This window comes from Aythya marila (assembly GCF_965140915.1).
Source record: "Aythya marila genome assembly, chromosome: 4".
Lineage (NCBI taxonomy): Eukaryota > Metazoa > Chordata > Aves > Anseriformes > Anatidae > Aythya > Aythya marila.
The window spans coordinates 67,671,366-67,693,393 of record NC_139045.1 but is presented as its reverse complement, the minus strand read 5'-3'; the positions used below and the strand labels follow the sequence as shown (position 1 = coordinate 67,693,393).

The window sequence follows — 22,028 nt, the reverse complement described above, 5'->3', positions numbered from 1 at the left end:
TTAGAAATGCCTGATTCACCACCTTGTAAAGGAGCTTTTTGAATTTAAATAAGCTTGGCTGTTAGCTGACTTGGAAATAGGATGACGGTTCATACCGAAGGCTTGCATTTCAGATCAGTTTTCATGTGGAAGTGCTCTTAAAAAGTCTCACATGGAAGGTGTACTTCAAAATTCAACTTAGATTCGCATTCTCCAAATTTTGGACATGTTAGAAAGTTTACTACAGCAAGATACTCAGACTGGTGTTCTCAAAAAAGTATAAATTTTAAAGTCTTTGAGATTGTATTATGTTGATATGCAGTTCATAGTAACTGAAACAAATTTGTTTCCTTCTGCATTTCCTATTTGTTGCCTTCTGCATTTAGGCTTCTGAAATCCCATCCAATTGTACTGTGTCAAAGACTAAGTTGGCCTCAGAATTGATCAGGGTTTCTGGCCTTCCCTCGCTCCCCCAGCAAGACCTGGAAGTGGCATAAAAGAACTGGGGAGTGCCTCAGGTGAACGTGCATGAGAAACTCATGAACAATTCAACATCTCTGCTGTGTTCACCTGCCTGATCCCAACCTACGTGAAATCTCCAGTGTTCATACTAGCCTCAACCTCATTTGGGTGCTTTGATTTGCTCTCTTCTATCTTAAGCAAGCAACATGCCCGTCAGCAATGCCTGTGCTGCTTCCCTACCAAGCTTGCTGGTTCCAGTGTAATGCTGCACACTCTTTAATCTCTGTAGTCTCCCAAGTTACTTGGGTTCTCTGCCAGAAAATAATGGCTGAATTCATGCACGTCATGCATATTCAGGTAGTTCTTCCTAAACATCTCAACCTGCCAGTCTCATAAAGTAGGATTTTTTTTTTCTTGGGGGCATTTGCTGCAGGATCTCCAACGTTAATAGCTGTATTAATCATGAACTGAGACGTGCTGTTCCTTGGTGCCTCGCAGCTCTGTTGCCAAATGGTGGCACGCTGTTACTTAGCCTCTTCGTCCTTCTCAGCCTTCCAGAGCAGCTACAGTAATTACCTATAACTTTCTTAGTGTTTTTTTTTTTTTTAGTGGAGTTTATTACATAATGTTGAGTAGCATACTTGAGTTTTATTATGTCATTGCTTTGCAAATCCTCTAATAAAAGTGGGATATTGTATAAAAAAGATGTTTTAGTGTACCTCTAATTCAGAAGTAAATTGAATGTTGAAGGATAAGCTCTTAAAAAAAACAAGTGTGTGTGTATGTCAAATTCTCTGCAAATTTAATTAGTACCGTTGATGGATAGAGAAGTTAGATTTTTTTCAAGTTCATGTAACTTAGAGCAGGGGTTTAGAACAACAGGAGAAGAATTAGGAAATGGGATTTCTTAGCATAAGAAAATAGATATTATTTATTACACTCTAACATTCATGGCACTATTCTTTATTGTAATAAGTAGGGACCATGCTAACTTTATTTCAGCCTTGAAAGCAAAACTAATATGCTTATGGGATTTTAGCTTGGCCTTGCCTTAATAAGAACCTCTTGTCTTTCGATCAGGATGTGTAAGAGCTTATGTAAGAGCTGTTATTGAGGTTTAATAACTTCTGGTGAGTGAAGAAGTTGGACTAGAATATTTGTGATTTTGCAATCCCTTTTCTGCAGAACTGTTTTATAAATCTCTAGATTCTTCGTGTCTATGCAATCAGGATAAACAGTAAATTGGAATCTGCTAATTCATCTGCTTGGTTTTTAGAATTCTAAATATTTCGTAGACTTCCTTATTTAAAAAAAAAATAATTGTATTTGTGTACTTATTCAAATTTAAGTCAAGTCTCCAAATTAGATGCATCATAATTAAAAACCCTACAGAATCTATTCCTCCCCCCTTCTTCAAAAATTCCAGTTTGGGCCTCTTAATGACAGTAACAGTAAACTCTAAAGTTTTCTTGACATACTGCATTTTCCATGCTAGAGGCAAAATTGAGAAGCATGCCTGAGGGGTTTTGCTCAAAAATGTCCATAGGAAATTGGGAGGGTCTGTGGGCTGGTATTGTGTTAAGGAGTTTGCGTACCCAAACTGTGTAAGACAACTCCAATTGCTGGGGCTGACTTGAGTCCTTGGAATGCAGCGCACTTAAATTTGAGCTAACATTGTCAATATTTAAAACGAAAATGGACACCATGACCTGATCTTTTTTGTTTTATCCGATCACTTTAAAGGTTTATCCCAGGAGGTCTTTTGTTCCGGGGGCAGTCAAAGGACTCTTCATTCTGGTTTGAGAGATGCTTTCAGACTTTAACCAGAAATAATTTAAAAGAAACAAGCAATAAACTTCCCACACCACAAAATAACTCTCGTTTGAATGAAGTGAAATTTTGGCTGCAGTAAGTCCAGGGCTATGTTTTTTCTGTATGTTGAGGGGAGATGACTGTACCTACTGTTCTCTCTCCCATAAATAAGTAGAGATGTGAGATGTAATCTAACTATCCTGTTAAAAGTTATTTTTGCAGAACAGTTCAAAAGGCTAAATGCCATTCGTCTGCTTGTTGCCAGCACGGTTCAGAAATCTCATTCCTCACTATTCAGCCTATATGAAAATAGCTGGATCCTGCCCAAAATGGGGCCACTTAGCCTGAGCGTTGCTGCACTTGAGTTGATCCCTCATGCATCATAACACTGATATTTCAGATGTGAATATTTCCAGTCAGTAAAATTTATCGTGTTTTTAAGACGTCAGGGAAGTACTTACATTCCTCTGCAGAAATGGGTTTTGTGTTTCTTTGTTATTCCTAAAAGCTCTCGTTATTCACGGGGCTTTGTGAAAGCATCATGAAAGTATCAGTTCTGGGTGTTTCAACATTGCTGGATGGCCACAGTCACTTAAATTTTAAAACCAAGATTTCCTCTTTTATATCTAGGATAGATATAAAAGGAGTAGGACTGGATGGGCAATACCTCTAGAAAATACTCCTTTTGAAACCTTACAAGAAAAGTGCCACAAGGCTGCTGCCCTCATCCTGTGTAGCTAAGGGGGCCTTGGCCATTTTGGTTGTTTTGCTGAACCTTCAGGTCAACAGAAATTCTGGAGGGAGGAAGAAAGCTGCTCCTTCCCTTTGTCTTTGCCCCTAGGCCGCTTGCAGTGAGCTCGCAACTCGCACCGTGTCCTGTGTTCCAACGAGCCCTTCAGCCTGCTGCCCTCTCACAAAGCTGCTTATGAGCTCTGCGCTTCTCCTGCAGCGCTGCAGCCGCTCCTCTGCGGCGGGGGAGAGCCCGTGCTCTGCGCAATTCCTCCTCCCCTCATGTATCAGAAAAATCCCCAAGTTATTGATGGACAGTAGCAAAACCTTGTCCTTGATGCTAGGTCCGGCGCTGGATCTCGTTTCTGTCTAAAGCTTCTGGTGCCATGGCTGCAACTCCTCAAAAGCGCTGCTCAGCGGAGCAGCAGTAGCTTGGCTGCGGGTGAGTCGCACCTCTCTGTAAGCAGGAGGCTTTCCTTCCCAGGGGTGCATCGAATGCCTCTAGCAAGTTGGAGACCTTCATCTGGGGTTTGCTGGGAGATTTCATCTGGGGTTTGCTGGGGGAATCTGATTTCAAATCTGTTTGTATGAAAATGGTAGAATTTTTTAACCTGATTTTATTACATTGGCAAATCAAATATCTGTTTGTTTCAACTAATTTCATCTCTTTCTTTGAGAAACTGCTGTATGCTTTTTGTGTTCTCAACAAACACGTTTTTGCAATTTGAAGCCAACAGCTTTTATAACTTCAGCTTGAAACCAGTGTTCATTTAGGGGTCAGACGTGCTGATCAGTTTGTCTCAGGCTTTTTAAGCACTCAGATCAAGCTGGGGCCCTGCCCTTGGGAAAGCTGCTGCTCTGATTTGACCTGGGCTCAAAAATCTGAGGGCGCTGGCTTACTGGCGAGTTCAATACAAGGCTTGGGAAGTGCATGTGGGTTCACAGAAACCTAAAAATAAGCAGTATTTGGGTTAAACCTCTTTATTTGGATGGGCTCATGAGCCTGATGGCAGAAGTAAATGTGCAGCAGTTTTCTGGTGTTGCCACCATCCATGAATACTAATAGTGGAAAATATTTGAATTTATGTTGTTTTGGCTTCAGATGCTTCCTGCACGATTAGAAGATAAAAATGGAAATTAGTGAGTCCTAACAGTGCTGTGTTGTCCTGAGTGGCTCGTGGGGCTGTGTGACACCAGTGACAAGTCAACGGAGCAATAAAGCAGGGCTGGGAAAAATACCTGTCACTGCTGCTTGTGTTCACCAAATTTTATAGCTTTGTCAGTGAGCCACAGAGAGGCCTTGTGTCTAGTGCAACCCCATTTACTCTACACGCTGTTCAACATCAGACAGATTTTAAAAAATAAAGTAACCTAAGGAATTTCCTTTCAGTGGACTAAACTGCTAAATGTGGTGAAGCAGCCAGTGAGACAGGCTGAGGTGTTGAGGAGTGCACATAGCTTTGGTCACTGAAGTTTGTTAGGTAAGTGAGCCTGAATGATTCTGATGGGAGATTTGCATCTCGTGTTGCAGAAGATCATTTAAAAAAAAAAAAAAAAAAAAAAAGGATACCTACCTGATGTGATGGCAAATTTGTCTTGCTTGACGGTCTGATCGGTCCTGAGTAGAGGAGAAGGATTAAGGAGGATTTTTGGTGCTGTCTCTGAGTAGTTGTGCCTTCTGTCTGACATTCAGCCTCCAGCTGTCACCAACCTACCATCAGAGGAAGGTGCTAGTTTAAAAAAAAAAAAAAAAAAAAGAAAAAAAGAAAAAACAAGAAGTGCTGGAAGTGCTTTGGAAGCTGCAAATAACACGAGCATATTGTGCGTGTGGGAACTGTATTTTTTCCTGAAGCTGAAGAAAGAAAGCAGATTCATCGATTTCAGAAGCAGACAGGACTTCGATCTCAGCACCAGCATAGTAAAAGGTACTCTGGAAGCTAGATGAAGGCTTACATTTTAAAAAGGGTTGGAAAGCAAAGTTATTGACGCAGTATTCCAGTGTATGTGGTTAGTGAGCTTCATCTTGATTCAAGGCTGAACGTGCCTGATGCTTGCTCTCAAGCATTAAATCTTCAGCAAAACCTTAACCAAACAGGTCAAGCCATTCATCCTTCTAAATTAGTCTTTTACCCTCTAGATCCTTTTTGTAGCCTCTGCAGTAGTTCACGGCCTCTTTGAGGTCTGTGTAGGAGGACTAGAAATAAGTAGCACTCTTCTTTCTTTGAAGGTGAGGGTTGCTACTCTTGGTTTACAGCAGACCACCTGGCCACAGCATTATCTTTGCAACTCCTAGTAGTGACTTAGGATAGCTCCTGAATTCAGATCTTGCCTTTTCATCACCAAGTAATTCTGGCTTGATTTTTGTCTCGGGTTGTACTCCTTTGCATTAGCTGTGTTCAGTTGAGTTTTGTGGTATTATACTCTTAATTAGCTAATTCTCTGTGGCTTTTACTTGAGCAGCTTCTTCAAATTAGAACTCAGGTTTTCAGCATGAAACTGCTAAGAGCCACACGGCGTTGTTCGGCAGCATGCCTTTCGTTTGGGATGGTTCATAAGGTACTGGGAGCAGTTGGAGCTGATCAGTCACCAAGAAGTAGGGTGAAATGTCCTGGGGAGCTTGTCCACTTCCATCCAGAGAATCCCATATCACACATTGCTAGGGTTGCTAGGGTTTAACATCAAAATGGCCATTGAGACCAAGAGGGGAGGGTAGCCGCTGTTCTCACCACTGTTTTTTCCTCTTGTTTGTTTGAAAAGTCTGAATTATGTTTTCCGAGCAGGTATATTGAACTTGCAGAACTTTGCAGTACTTAAACAATATTCCAGCTGAATCTGCCCACCCAAAGTCTGGCATAAACTTGAGGTGGCCTTATGCTACTTCAGGAGAGCTGGGTGACATCTGGAACGTGGAACCAGCTGCATGCAGTGCCCTGCTTTACCTGTGGCTTCTGCAACTCTTTACAGCCCAGAAAATCTGGTTATCAGCCAGATGCCAAAAGTAGGTTTTGATGTTGTGATTCTTAAATTACGTAACTACCAGGCTGTGTTTTTTCTAATAGACCATAGGTTATTGTTCCTGTTTGAATTAGGGGTTATTTTTCTGTATGCTCGGGATAGCAGTTAAGGGAAGAAGACTTGTAATACAATGTATATGGTCACTATGAAACGTTTCTTATTTCCCATCATTGATTCTTTAAACAAAGGAAAGTTTAAACTTTTTTGGCACTGCAAAAGCAATTTGGTATTTTATAAGGTAAAAGGCCTGCAACTGTCTGTAGTTAAGATAATTCCGTTAAATAGATTATTACCCTTCATAAGTATTTTGCCTGTAGATTCCTGGTTTTATTGTTTGCTCTATACCATTCAGAGAGGTTGCTTTTAATGGAATGTTGGAAATAATAAGTAATTTTGATAGCCTTCACTAGAGAAGGTAATACTATGTTTAAAAAAATGTGTGTTCTCTGGTTTGTATGGTTTGAGGTCTTAAGCTCACCCAAATTAACTTTTTCCAGCTCTGTAACATAACCTTGTGATCGCTCACTGCCCACTGTGCTAGTCCTCTGATTTCATTTTTTTGGAAAAAGGGGAAATTTTGAAATAATTGCCGACAAAGCAGATGCTTTTCAAGTAAACGTTTTGTAACCCGGACTGACTTTTTTCTTTGCCTTTTTCTCTAACCCTGCTTGTTTCTTGACCTACTATCAGAGATTCCAAGGCACGATATTACAGATATCAAATACAAGTAGAAATGCAGTACTTGTAGCAAAATAAGCTCATAGTTGTTTTTTCTCTCTGTTTAGAGTCCAGTACTTAACTTGCAGCATCTGTCTTGGTAAGCAAGATGATGGTGCCTTCACTGAGCACAAGATAAAGTGTTCCTTTTTGTGAACTGGTCTCTTCCTGTATGAAAACAAAGAGCAGGGGAAACTTTGAAGATGTATGAGCTAGGAACATTTTTTTCAAAAGAAAAAAAAAAGTATCTGGTTGTTCATGATGTAAAGTACGTTGTCTGTTAGTAGTACAGTCATGATTTACTTTCTTTGTTTGTAGACTTCCTAAGTCAGTGCCAACTTCTTTTAAAAGTTCAGTAGGAAACATTTGAAATGGGAAGAACAAACCCAATGTCATCGGTGCCAAAATGTTCTTACTGAAAATGAAGGAAACTGTAGTGCAAATAATGAATAATGTATTTCCCTATTAGGCAGTCATCATCATTTTTCAAGGAGCAAGATGAAATTTTATTCTAAAGTAAAGGAAACTTAGAAAAAAAAAATCCAGGAAGTACCAGAATGTTGGGTGCAGTGCTAGGAACAAAAACTTGTGATTTTAAAATTTTTTTTACAGATACCAAATGATGATTTTCTGTGGATGGGAGCTCTGGCACAGCTGCTTGGTGTCCTGGGGGCCTCACTGCCCGCAGTGGCACATCCCTGTCCTCCCTCTTGTCACTTCCCTGCTCCATCCCACACCCCTGCGTAGTCCCAGTTTCCCCTTTCTGTGCTGTAAAAGCACTCTCTTCGCTCTTCTGTCTCCTTTTCTCCTTGTACCCAACACAGAGCTCGTTCCCTGCACCAGCACACTAGCTCTCTTAGGTCGCTTTTAGGGAAGTTGTGCACCATAAAGACTGCTGCTTGCACAAAAGAAAAGGGGTTTGTTTTTCTAACTTGTCCCCTCTCCAGGAACTTCTTGTCAAAGCTTGTTTCACCTCGGTAGGTCTCTGGGGCATAGTTCTGGCATGAGAGGTGATAGCTTGTTGAAACAAGGGGGTACAAAGCAAATTTCTATATTGTTGTCAAAACAGATCGCAAGTTGCATGTGCTGGGAATGGGCTTCTTCAGTTTTTGTTCTCAGTTTGTTGCCTGGAACTGTAAGGGCTGCTCTCAGCTGAGAACTGTGCTCTGATCCACTTCGCACTTCTGCACAAGCTCCCATACGTAGGTTTTATTCACATGGCATTTTGTACATGGACTTGGAAGCCACCGAGAAGGGAACAGGTTGTTGGTGGATTTTTGTTTTCTATTCTCTGAAATGACTTGATTTTGCAAGGTTTTGAGCAGATAACTCTCCTAGACTTCAAAAACAACAACAAAATCCACAGCCAACAGTTCGTTCTTTCTTTCTTTCTTTTTTTTTTCTTTTGGTGGGGGGGTTCTCTTTTACTTCTTGCATGTGCTGTCTTAAAGCTGGCAGTATTTTCAAAAATTTCTTGGAAGTCTTTTGGGTTCCCCTGTCATCTTGACACAACCTCCTCCTTGCTCCTCAGAGTGTATTTTTATTCTGAATCAGCCTCAGCAGACTTGAAGCCGCGTTGGTGTGGAGAGGTGTGGCCTGTCCCTCGGTGGCAGCGAGCCCTTAGATTAGGTCGAGTCCCAGCCAACTGCAGCCTAAAGCAAAAATTCTTTTCCTCTGGGTGTGGAGGAGGAAAAAATAACCAATTGCAATTTGTGATTGGGGGAGCTTAGGAAATGGCAAAAAAAAAAAAAAAAAAAAAAAAAAAAAGGGCAAAAAATACCTCCACAACCCTCCCACAGCAACAACAAAAAAACAAAAACCCACCAACCTTTCAGCGACTGCAGCATCGTTTCCTCCAAGAAATATGGTTAGCTGCTCCTTTCCCACCTTCCAGGAATTGCAATGAATTTAGTGTTTGGTTTAAAGTTTTAAATGTGTTTCTGAACGACAGTGAGGTCTCGTCCCAAATCTACTATGGCTTTGAAAATTGTTTTAGGTATTTTTTAAAATTTAAGATTTTTTTTTATGTTACCTTAAGTTATAGTAGATTCTGACTGGCTGCTACTCAGTGTCTTGCCGATTTCATTAGTTAACTAAATGTGCATCATTTAATTCTCTGTTGAGTAGTAGGGAATGTAAGCTGTTTAAAAGGTTGAGTTGTTTTTCTTCTTTCTGGTTGTGAACAGGATCCATTTTGTACTATTCTTCTAAAACTTTCTTCTCTTGTTTAAATTAAACTCCCTAACGCTGCTTCCTCTTAGGTGCATTGTAACAGAACTCTCTTGGGTTATAAGATAATTAGGGAATATAAAAGTAATCCTAAGTATTAATAATTTCAGGCTTTTGTCATAAACACTGCTCATTATCTGCAAGTTCACTGTACATTTTATAAAGCTGGTTTCCAAACAAAAATGATTTCACAACCAGCCTGTGTATAATACACATGTACACGTGCACACACTGCTGATAAATACCGTGTGCTGTGAGTTGGCTCGGTGCTTCTCGTTTGATGCAGTGTTTGTTTGAATTCTGTAGTGTTTGTGTACATGCCTATTAGAAGAATGGGTCTAACCCTTCAGTTACGTTAAGCTGTGATGTGAATTTCATGGATTTCTTACCCCAGCTATGGGTGCTGCTTCCTCTGGCGGTCTCTGTTTGCAAGTCGCTGCTCCCCGAAGGAGGGCTTTGTGCGCGCTGACATCTTGCAGCCCTGGCTTGTCAGTTAAGGGTGTGGTCTCACTGACACCCTTACGTTAGAGAAGGCGCTCACATTAAACACGGTTATCGTGGCAAGAGGTCCATTGGCATTACAGTTTATCTTCCTTCCCAGCGTGTGCTCAGCTCAACTGTTGAGATTCGTTTTATTTACGGTCTGTGTCTTACAAAGTTCTTATGGGAGAGTCCATCTTGCCTTACTCTCAAAGAGGCTCAGAGGAAACTAGTAAATAAATTTTGATAACTTGTGTAAAACGTCCAACCTGTCCGTTTCTAATGCAAAAGCCTTTATCAGCAGTTGACAGACCTGGAAATGGACAATTACTCTTAAAGTTGTGTTAAAACAGTTGACTGCAAGACCACACGGAGGGGTGGGATGCCATTAATTGTAAGTATCTATAGAGTTCAGCCATGGGATGGAGATTTAACCTCAGTCATGAAGGGACCACTTAACATTAAATAGTGTATTTCCCGTTAAATTATTGCCACTAGCTCGTGCTGAAGCAGTAAGAGCTTTCCAGGACCACCTCAAATGCCTTTTTAGACAAGGTGAAGGAGTAACACAGCTTTAGCGAGATGCTGGGGTCCTGTTTCGGTATCACCTGTGCAAGGTTTGTTCCTCTTTGGTGTGAGAGTAAAGAGCAGCAGCCTTACCCGGGCACCACTTCTGACCTCTCTTATTCTGTGGTGAGCAGGGGCGGTGAGGTGTGGGCTGTGGTTTTGCAACAACAACAAACAAACAAACAAAAAACATATAGAAGATTAGAATTGATAATAGAATTTAGGGGGTTGTAGGAAGTGGTGGTAGCTGTTGGGAAGCTGTTCTGGGTACAAAAGGACAGCTGGCACAGACGGGAGGTTGTGCAGGGGAGCAGGATGTGGCGGGTGGGTGCTGGGGACCTGGAGCTGGCAAAGAAGGGGTGGCTGCTTGCTTACAACTTTGCTCGTCTAAAACTTCCTGCATCCAAGCCCTCAAAAGGCTTTTGTGTGGATGAAAGCGTTATTTCTTCTGGCTATGCCCTCTATTTCCTTCTGGCAGGAGAAAAGCCAATAATTAAAAGAAGTGTGACAATAATAGAGATGTGTTCATGGCTGCTTAAAAAAAAAAAAAAAAAAGAAAATCTGAGTGTTTTAAAGTTTGGACTTTAAACAGTACGGGGTGCCTGCGTTTAGCAGCTCCGCTAGTGGAAACCACTAAAGCCCTGAGCATCTGACACCTGAGTCAGATTTTTATAATGGTATTCTGCATGTTCAGGAAAAATGCTTTTCTGTTACCCACTGTATTCAACTGGCACAATTCAGTGATTTGCTCATTCCAAAATAAGAAACTAGGTGGGTTTTGAAACAGCAGGCAGGCTTTTTTTCTAGTGTAAGAATTAAAGAGGACGACATCTACTGATCTACTAGTGAAGCCTTGAAGCAGATCACTTTCCTCACTGCAGCAGTTTTAAGATATTTTGTGTTTCAAAGTAACATGTAAACTTGCCTCTTCTATGTGCATCCATGTCTGAAGTGGTTTTAGCTAATAAATATGCAAATAGATTCCTAATTTGCAAGCAAGTACAGTTCAAGACAGGTAGGTAAGGAAAACTTCAAAACAGTAAAATAGAGACATGCATCAATACTTACTCCTTACAACCTGTAGAGGATTCTTCATTGCTTAATGAAGATAAGTGCAATCTCTCCCATTGCATAGTGGAAGGAGTTGCAGTAAGTTGGTGACATTAGCAGATTTTAACACTACTAAACCTTGCAAAACTGAAGGTACATAACGAAACTGGCTGTTAAATTGGGGTTTTCCTGCCTGTCTCCACCCCTGGTCTAAATCACTGTTATTGAACTGAGTCTGTTCTGTCTTACTGGGACAGGGAGCTAGATGCTGATGCTTCATTCAATTTATTTCTTCCTGTACCTCCAGAAGATGTACTAGCTTCTCTTGGCTCGTTTTCTTGGTAAAATAACTAAATGTCATGGTGGCGAGGGATTTCAACTCTGCATATTTTGTGTGTAACGTACATACAGAATCGCAGTTGGCTGAACTGGCAAGCCATTCCTCGGTAAATATCCTTGTTACAGTTCAGTGAAGCACAGTTTGCGTTGGTCACGTTTTGTTTAATCGTGTGTGCTATGCAAAGAAAGTCTTTTTTGGAAAAAAAAAAAAAAAGATTTGATATGTCAGATGATCAGGAATCAGAGAGCCAAGTCTCGAGGTGTTGCAAGGCACCTTTAATAAACTGCTGTTAGGCTTGTCGGCAGAAGGCCTCACAAAATCTGCCAAAAAGGATTTTTTTGAAGGAATATTATAATGTGTTGCCAAGAAAAGTGGGCTAATGTTACACAAAGGGATCCTTGTGAGTGAAAGGAGGCTCTGAGCAATACCAGCTGAGTTTTTGGGCTTTCTAGTAGATATGTGCAACTGTTTATTACAGCATGTGAAACTGAAATGAGCCTTGGCCAGTGGGTGGAGGTTGTGTTTGTGTGTGTGGTTTCCAGATTCAAAAACCACATGCTAATGTAGCGTAGGGCACGTTGTGGAAGGAACCCAAAATGAATACGCTTGTGAAAAGCACGCTTCAGGTTGTAGAGTATTTCTGAGCTTCTCTCCAGAAATGTGTTTGCAATTTGAGCATGTTTTGGTGCTGTTGATTCTTCATATTAATGAGCGTATGTAATACCCTATTTTTGGTAACAATTTAAATTCCAGTTTATACAATATCCATATGACTTTATATACTAAAAAGTGATAGTGAGTTTAGACATCATGTGTTATCTCAGACTGTGACAAGATTTGAAAGACTTGCATACTTGTGAAAACTCAAGCTTTGGAGATAGCTTAAAGAACTGGGAGCCGTTTAAATGGGAGATCTAGTAGTGGTCTCGTGTAGCATGTATATGTGTACTATATTTGGCTTTGCATATATGTTAGCCTACTTTTCTAGTTGTTTATCTTAAAATCTTTTTCTTTAAAATACAGATATCCAACCACACAGACTTGGCTTTCATGTTTGGGAGGCTGTGCTAATTTTAGGTGGATTTGAACTTTTACCCAAAAACAAGAACACATATGAAGTTCTTAATAAAAGTTCTTTATAATCTATTTGTTTCATTTACTTTTCTTCTTTGATCCCCCCTTCATAGGTTCCATAAAATTGTACTATGAATGGTGATTCTGGTGCAGCGGTGGTGACTTCACCACCTCCGACAACAGCCCCTCATAAAGAGAGGTATTTTGATCGAGTTGATGAAAATAATCCAGATTACTTGAGAGAGAGAAATATGGCACCCGACCTTCGCCAGGACTTTAACATGATGGAACAGAAGAAGAGAGTCTCCATGATTCTTCAAAGCCCAGTAAGAAAAGAAAACGCACATCTTTTTAAAGCAATAAATTTATTATATCTGTTGTTTTAATATCTCTAAAACTGGAGAAGTTTGTTCTCTTAGACCTGAGTTACTTTAGAGGAAAGGCTAATCAGAAAAAAGTATATGTAGCCTGATTTTCTCACGTTATCTGGTTGAATGTCTACACGTGAAGCAGCTTCACAGACTTGCTTTCAAAATTTTGTGTATAATCAATCAGTCAACACTTTTTCATACCATCCATCTAGTCCTAGTAAGACACTTTCTCATTTTTTGTATTTTAACATTTATGTAAGCATTTAAATTAAGTAACTCTTCCAGGAGTAACTTGTACAGGGCAGGTCTGCCCTACGTTCAGTTTTTTTTTGTTATTTTGATATGTGAAATATTAAGCTTCCCTTCCAGAAAAGGTGCGCAATAATCAGTGAATGATTAAATTTTACTATTAAAGATGTTTTCCTACTGGAGAGTGCACAAAACAAAACTGTTCTCATTAGATTTGTTCCTTTTGTGGTAACCGATGGGTAACTTTAGATACAAAGCGCTTTGTGACATGTCTTTGCTAAGAGTAGGGATGTAGTGCTATATTTACTGGTTTTCATGTGAAACCAACCCCTTTTATTTAGATTCATGTAACTATTGGCATACTTTTAATAAAAACTCCAGTATTTTTGTCAAAAGCAGTGTTGTGTACTAGCCATGGTAAAAATGTTGTTTTCCTTCTGCCAAAGGTAAACAAAAACAAGAAGTTAGAAAAGAAGTAAACAGACCCCTAGTTTAAGCATAGTTTTAAAATCTAGTGGCTATTCCTGTGTGTTTCTGGATACCTCCTTGGCTCTTAGTTCCCTCAGAGTCATGCTAATATTTTTTTCTTCTCTTTCCTGGTTCAGCTACTTTTCCATTCAGGTTTTGTGTTCTTTTAAGTCAATGGTACATCTTTCTCCGTCTTCCAGAAATCCATATTAATAGGTTCAATGAGAGAGAATACTGACATTTCCATTTACAGAAAGAGTTACTCCTGTCACTGGGGCTCCAGACAGCAGCAGTTGCAAGTAACAGCGTGTACCCAGTAGTACTGCACTGAACTGCTTTGGAGAAAAGAGATAGCACGCTTCCATTGAAGTGTTAAAAAGAAGCTCTGTATGAAAGGTTGAAGTTCATTCATGCTTGCTTTACAATATGACATGTCCTGTTGCCAGGCTTTTTGTGAAGAATTGGAATCCATGATCCAGGAACAATTTAAGAAGGGGAAGAATCCAACGGGTTTATTGGCTTTACAGCAGATTGCAGATTTTATGACAACGAATGTGCCAAATGTCTACCCAGCAGCACCACAAGGCGGAATGGCTGCGTTAAACATGAGTGAGTGCACCTAAACATATAATAGAGTTCTCTTGTTTGAAAGGCTTAAAATGAAGACAGTGTGAATGCAATGAAATGTGCTGTGAAGTTTAAATAATATCCTGTCCACTTAAGGGAGCATTGCAGACAGAAAATGAATTGATTAGTTACTAAATGACATTGATATGCAGTGGGATTCATGTATATAATTCATATCAAAAGCCACATCAAGTAAAATGCCTTAATTGAAAGGTAAGCCTGATAGTGAGCACTAGTTGAAAACGTAAACATTTTACAATCCATTTGGTAAACATTATACAGGAAAATTAAACTCATTAATAGCAACAGCGAAGGTCTTTAGAAACTAATTATTTTTTGTCACTGAAATATTGTTTGCAGCTTTCCTTTGCAAAGTGAAGCTATAGACAAGAAACATCGGCAAGCATAATAAAAAACTAGGTGTGAAAATGCTTGTGTGCACAGGTTTTGTCTTAGAATAATATAAATCCCTGCCTGTGCTCCAGAGGTAATCTGTAGTTCAGACTGTAGCATGGCAGATTCTACTCTGTCACAGCTACTCTAAATCACATTTTTCAGTGGACTGTAACTAGATCTACAGAATTTGTAATGCTTTACCATAATCTTCCTCCTCTGTTTAGCCTGTACTTATTGTTTCTTAATTAAATGAATTGTTGTGCATCTTGTTATATGAACAGTTCTCCCTTTCAGGAATACAAAATCATATCTCAAAGTGGAGTATTTGGGGTTACACTTTTCTGTTATTAGTGGAAAGTTGCATTTTATAGACAATTATGAGTTTTGAGAGGGGGGAAAAACTGCTGAGAACTCATTGTCACCTTAGCACTAATGAATATTAGGGAAGGAAATGTGCTGACTCTATCCAAGATTGTGTCAGAGACTATAGTTTCATGTCATGTGCATTATGATGTTATAGTAATTAAAGTTTGCTGTACATTTCTTAGACTAACATGTTGATACGATCTAGTAAGAAAAGTCCACTATGACAGTGATAGGTTTCAACTGCTGTTGTACACAACTGCCTTGTGCTTTCTTCCCATCTCCTTTTCAGGTCTTGGCATGGTGACGCCAGTGAATGATCTGAGGGGCTCTGATTCCATTGCTTATGAAAAAGGGGAGAAGTTATTACGATGTAAATTGGCAGCTTTCTACAGATTAGCAGATCTCTTTGGCTGGTCTCAGCTCATTTACAATCACATAACAGTGAGTATTGAATCAACAGATAACTGAACCAATTGTTTTAATGTGCAAGTGAGTTGCTTCCCTCCCTCATCTGTCATTGTCTCTTTGTGTGGAAGAGGAGCAAAGTGGTACTGAAAGCAGTATAATAGTGAAGAGATTTAGTCTTGGCATCTCAAGAACAAGAACTAAAACAGCTTGGATATCGGCTACCATAGCCTGAATAGCCTTAAGAGTGTGCATGGAAGTTCTTACGATGAAACCTAAGGCTTCTGAAAGACTTAATCTCATAGTATCTTAAATGTTTTGAATAATGATATGTATTATTCTGCAAGGTAATGTCTTCATCTTCTTACTAAGTACTAAAATATCTTTTCACTAGTCATACAGTTCAATTTTACAGAAAATTCTCTACTGACCTTTTTGAAAAAGAAACCATTAGTATTTCTGAACATGAGCGGACAGTTTAGCTTCATGCTGTGTGCCAACAATTTTCTTTGTGACTGAGTAATCGCTGGCATCCATAATAAGAATGACAAGGAGGTCAAATCAAGGAGGTTTTATGTGCCAGAAGAATGATCAACATGAGTCTCATGAGTGAAGTCACAGCTGTGGTGTGCAACCCAGTCGATTGTTTCCCTAACAGAGCTGAATTGTGTATTTTACATAGCAGAGGTTGTCCTTGATGCATTTTCTTTTTTTTGGTGCAATCTGAATGAAAAATGGTAATTTCATTATTACTGCTTTTTGAGATTTCAAGGTATATTACCCGTGAACTGATGAAGATTGTAAATGATATGGGTAGGCACGAGATGAGGGCAATGTTGTTTAGACCATTTGGTTACTTCAGTAGGGGAATGTATCCAACATAGTGATTCTTGTAAACAACTCTGTGCCACCCCCTGATTTTTCATACGTGACAGGAGAATTGATTTTGTCAGACACATTAATGCGGTAAAAAGACTTCCAAGCAAGCAGGCTTGGAGATGGCTTTCTAGTGTCACATTCGCACCTGGGAGGATGGGTTCAGAGCCATGTGCCTAGAGGCCTGGGCAGGGGGGCAGCACAGGCTAGTTAGATGATCTGTTACCAGCTGAGATGGAAGACAGAACACTAGGAGTATGAGACGTTGAAAGTATTTTAGATAGCTTTTGAAGGGCAAAGTGGTGTTGGAAAGTTTTTGGAGGTGTTTTGTCACCAGCAATCACAAGTCATAGTTCAACTTTTCCTTTACAGACTCCTCCAATGAATAGCATCCTGAAAGGTGACTAAGAGCTGTAATTTACCTTCAGAAGTTGATGTGGAACAAGGTTGTTGTATTTACAAAATAGTCTCACCTTTGTTCTGTATACACGTACATTTAATGGTATTGTGGAAGTAAGGCACTCCTTAGAGTGTGGCAGATATTATTGCTTCATGCAGAGCTGGATTTTGACTCCAGATCTTCTTTTTTCTTTTATTTTTCTTTGAATGGACGCTCTAATTACTAGGCGATTGCATTTAAGTTGAAAGCCATCAGTGTGTATCTTTTTTTATTATCTGAGATACAACAGCCTTCTGTGAGGGTTGTGACCCTGTGTGTTACAGGGGGAAAGAACTGTGAGGATATGAGAGCACACACCAATCTGGGCATATCAGGGAGCTGGGTGGAGTATCTTTGCTTCTCTGGATCCTTATCAATCACTGGCAGTGGCTGTGTGTGGAATTGTTCAGACTGGTGCAGTCCTGACACAGAAGCAGGATTACAGAGCGTCAAGAGCTTTCATGTCAAATGAAGCAATGTATTGTAAGCTTGGATGCCTCCAGGGTTAGGCAGAATTTGAGATTATGGGTTAGCAGAATGTACTTCATTCACTGAGTCTTGGTTAGCTGTGAGGGCACAAGCAGTTCCTGGATCTAATCTGAAAGTTAGGTGGTTTGTGAGTTGCTGCCTGTTGGTCTTACATTCAGGCTTTCTTGTTAGCTTTCAGAGCATTTGAGTAAAACCTGTTTTTTGCTGTGTGTAATTAAGTAAAAGATTTTTTTTAGATCACTTACAGTTCTGTAATGGAGAATTGTTTTGGTGATTCATAAAAGTACAGGTTAACCTGAACCTGCCATAGCATGCAGCCTTAAACAGAACCAGCATGTTACCAGCTTGTCAAAATGAAAACAAATTTGTGCTTGAAGCTTCTAGATTAATGATCAACAATTTATTTTAAAAATCTTTTTTCTCTGGTGGAACTATATGTAGCTAGTGTTGCAAGTAGTAGAAGACCTGAGTGAGCGTAAAGTAGGTGCATGTTGGGGAAGGGAAAACTTGGGGGTTGGACCAAATGACCTCCAGAAGTTCCTTCCCACTTCAATCATTGTGAAATCTTTTTTTTTTAAGTTGGGAGGTTCCTAAAATTGTCCAGTAGTTCTTATTGTACTGTCGTGAAACTGATGCATTCCAACTGTGAATATTTTGAAGTCAGAATTATTTTTGTATTACAAACTCACAGATATCTCACGTGGCACCAAGGTCAGTGATGAAATCCTACTCAGAATCAAGGTGTTTGAGATTTGTGGGCCAAATTCTTAAATTTTCTCACTTCTATTTCATACCTTCTATTTTACTAGAATATAAATACAGTTGGAGTAGAAACTTACTCCTCTTAGAAAAAAAAAACAAACTTTTTTGCATTTATCATACAGAATAATTCCTTTTATCAGGAACAATCTAGTTGTCCTTTCCACAGGATGTAAGCATTTACCAATCTTCCACCAATCTGAAGGACTCTGGCATATACTCTGGCATCTGGTTCTATTCAACATGGGTTAATTAAGTGTGCCGTATGTTGATTATCTGTTGTGACATACGTGAAAGTTGAATTGCTTATGCTATGGGCACACTTACCCATTCCATATTCAAGAACTGGAAGGAATTTTCGTGTTTTTGGGCCTTATCACATGCTTTAATAAACTATTTGTAATAACTTAGCTTTTACTCATCTTTTATCCTTAGGCCAGAGTAAATTCTGAGCAGGAACACTTCCTCATTGTACCTTTTGGACTCCTTTACAGTGAAGTGACTGCCTCCAGTCTGGTAAGCAATTACTATTTTTCACAACTGTAAAATACACAGAACAGATTCAGCTATTTGTATTTGTAGCTGTTTAAGTTCAATCCCAGCAAGTACCTTACTTTGTTTGTTACCTGTGTGAAATAGCTTTATTGAACATGATTGATTTTGGTACAGCTGAGGCATCTAAGGGAGATTTCTTTCCCCATGTTCACCACCAGGTGTCCTGCAGTTGATCTAGCTGTAAACAGGAGCCAACTCACTGGGGTAGCTAACCACATTGTACCCTTGAAAGCTATTGCCTGCTGGGTAAAGTTTGTTGAGGGAAGCAACATATGTTTCAGACATAAATGCTTGTTACAATTTGAAGATACTGTGTCAGATGCCTAATTCAGTTGTCATTTAATGATATAAGTAGTCAAGAGTGTAGATAAAGTGTCTTTTTGAGACAGTGGTAGCAGCTGAAGACACTACTCCAGTAACTGCTTGCTCATGGGAAGCATTTTGTGAGCCTTTTTCTTCTTTACTTGCTGCTAAAGGCAACTTGAGTTAATGTGGTTGACTTCTTGGTTTGAATCAAAATGGAAGCTTTCAAACTATTCTTTTGCTCTGGCAAAAAAAAAAAAAAAAAAAAAAAAGGGTAGCAGTAAGGTGAAGCAGGTGCAGAGTAGTAACATTTCAAACTTCAACCTCAAGCCAGGGACCTAGTCACCTGCCTACAGCCCTCCCATGCACGTTTTGACACCTGTTAAAATAACACTTTTAGAATATCAGTGGTAGATGATGAATTAAGTCAGATTTTTGATGATTTTGATTTATTAAACTATTTTCTTTCACTTCCAGGTTAAAATCAATATACAGGGAGATGTAGTTGATCGTGGGAGCACTAACCTGGGAGTAAACCAAGCTGGTTTTACTTTGCACTCTGCGATTTATGCAGCTCGACCTGATGTTAAATGCATTGTTCATATTCACACTCCAGCAGGGGCAGCGGTAAGCACGCTGTTTTGTTTGTGATCAGTTTCCCCACACACACCCAAACTGGAAAATAGGTGGGTCCCCGTTAATCATAGTTTTGCTTCCTTTTTGAAGGGCACGAAGCCTCTACTCCTGTCTTCAAATATGTGGCTAAATCAGTCAGATTTTCCTTATTCATTTGTTACACAAATGGTCAGACAAATATATTGAGCTCTGTAATTGGAAAGCACAAATATTGTGTTTGTGTGTCCTTTACCACAAAAGACCCTGTATTTTGACACTACATCATAAGATCTTTAACCTGCTTCATGTTGTTTTTGTAAAGCACAATTTATCAAAGTTTTCTTGAATATTTCAGTTTTTTCATGTGATCTGAGTACAAAAAGCTCTGGTAGCACAACTTCAGGTAGGTTATAACATTCCCTTAAAAATGTTGTAGATGCACAGATGGATAAACTCAAATGTTTTTTAAACCAGATATTACTCATAGGAGAGAAACTGGTTAGAAATCAATTCTGCCTCTTTGAAATTTTTTGAGTCATTTGGTCACTAAGTGTCACAGATACTTTAAAGTTGTCGTTTTCATTTATTTTTAACTGATTAACAGCAGTGATGCAACCATTTTGAGACTGAGATTGCTAAAATTGTCAGGTATAACAGTCTAGCAGTGTTCCTTAATTTTAGTAGTGCTGCAGAGTTCCCTGTGTGTGTTGTAGTTTGTCACTCGACCCTTTGTTTTTGAGGAGAAAAACAAAAATCACTGACTGGAATGAAAGGAATGACAGATGCAAAAATGCAATTGATTGTATTTTTTTTTTTAACACTGAGTATTTTCACATTTATTGTTCATGTCATGTAAAAGCAGCTGTGTTGAGTCAGACCCAAGATCAATGAGACTTTTGTACCCAATCTGGAAGTTGTAAAATAAATAAATAAAAATAAGTAAATAAAAGCTTTTGCTTTAGGGAGCCATCTAGAGTGGTCTTATACTTGCATATCAATATGTTGAAATGTATTATCTCTATATAGCTATCTGTCTATCTATAGTATTCCAGATGTGTACCTTTTGCAGTTTTGGGTTTTTTGCCCTCTTGCAAGAAATTAAGTTAGTTGTGTTAATATTCCTCAGGTTTCTGCAATGAAGTGTGGTCTGTTGCCGATTTCACCTGAAGCACTTTCTCTAGGGGACGTAGCTTATCATGACTACCATGGTATTTTAGTGGATGATGAAGAAAAGGTGGTTATTCAGAAAAACTTGGGACCGAAAAGCAAGGTCAGTAGTTACAGCTAGAATTAAAGACAAGTGTGGGAGGGAAGGGAGCTATGGTCTTTAATCAGGAGCAAGATGAAATGGATCCATATTTAATTCACTGAAAATACTTGCATTATTGCTGTTAACCTTCTTTGCAATGCCTCTCTAGGTCCTTATTCTCAGAAACCATGGCTTAGTATCCGTTGGAGAGACTGTGGAGGAGGCTTTCTACTATATTCATAACCTAGTGCTTGCCTGTGAGATTCAAGTAAGAACTTTAGTATGATTGTATAACCTTTGAACAGATTAACAGTTCTGTGCTTTACTGGTTAAACTATTGATCTAAACTAATGTGGTGATTTGTGAAATCGTTATATTACATGAGGACATCCAAAATGGTGGCTTAACCAGCAGTATTCCAATACTGAATTAGAACCATTGATTTGATATAAGCTGCCTGTTAAAAATAGAAGTGCTTTGAAAGCCTTAAGGCAACTTTGGTACAAACAAGTATGTTGATTTATTTAGCTTTAAAATTAACTATTTTTTTTTTCTAGTTTGATTTCTTTTTCCCCTTCTCTTCCTCTCAAGAAACTAAAAGTTGACTGTATTGTTTTTAAGGTACGTACTCTGGCCAGTGCAGGTGGACCTGACAACCTAGTGTTATTAGATCCTGGAAAGTATAAAGCCAAGTCTCGTTCCCCTGAGTCTCCAGCAGGTGAGGGTTCTGTATCCCATCCAAAATGGCAGATTGGCGAACAGGAATTTGAAGCTCTTATGCGAATGCTCGATAATCTGGTAAGGCAGACGTTGTTGTCTAATTGTTTCAAATGACAATGTATAAAATACTTTAAAAAGCTGCAGTAAAGACATTAGTAAAGAATGGGCTGTAGTTAGTTAGGATTGTTTATACAGCCTGTTCCTTCCCAAAGATTAAGGGCTGCCAGAAAAGAAAATAACATCTAAACTAAGCATCTAAAGAATGCTTCAGGTGTTTTTGTGAAGGACAATCTCTGACTTTCTTGTTTATTCATAATCTGAATTTTTTTGTGTATTCATAATCAGTGAGATCAGAGGGATCTTTGTATGATTTAGCACTTCAGATGAAAGTATTGTAGTGCTTCCTACTCCTTGGTCTGTTCCCTCCCTTCTGTTCCCACCTCCTCCCCAAATGTGTAAAAACAATGTTAATGTTTTGTCAGGTGCTGGATCCAGCATAATAAAACTTTTTACTTAATAAGATGCTGCTAGATCCTAGAAGAACCCAAGAAACAGACTTAAAATCAAACAAAACAAACAAAAATACACAAAAACTTCAGATAAATGGTTTTAGCAAAATCATAGTTGTAATGAATGACCAACAATATTTGCTCTCCAGCTTTGATGGGAAAGATGATACCTTTCCCA

General features: G+C 39.2%; 1 protein-coding gene across 9 annotated transcripts in view; it reads left to right on the top strand.

The window, feature by feature from the left end:
• Positions 1 to 22,028, top strand: part of ADD1 (adducin 1) — a 60,286-nt gene that overhangs the window by 16,862 nt on the left and 21,396 nt on the right. For all 9 annotated transcript variants that reach the window (XM_082758849.1, XM_082758847.1, XM_082758850.1 and 6 more), the window contains exons 2-9: positions 12,568 to 12,780; positions 13,989 to 14,151; positions 15,221 to 15,372; positions 18,335 to 18,415; positions 19,235 to 19,384; positions 20,499 to 20,642; positions 20,791 to 20,889; positions 21,243 to 21,419. In XM_082758849.1, the coding sequence (XP_082614975.1) occupies positions 12,586 to 12,780; positions 13,989 to 14,151; positions 15,221 to 15,372; positions 18,335 to 18,415; positions 19,235 to 19,384; positions 20,499 to 20,642; positions 20,791 to 20,889; positions 21,243 to 21,419 (1,161 nt within the window). In that variant the 5' untranslated portion in view covers positions 12,568 to 12,585. The remainder of the gene's footprint in view (positions 1 to 12,567; positions 12,781 to 13,988; positions 14,152 to 15,220; positions 15,373 to 18,334; positions 18,416 to 19,234; positions 19,385 to 20,498; positions 20,643 to 20,790; positions 20,890 to 21,242; positions 21,420 to 22,028) is intronic.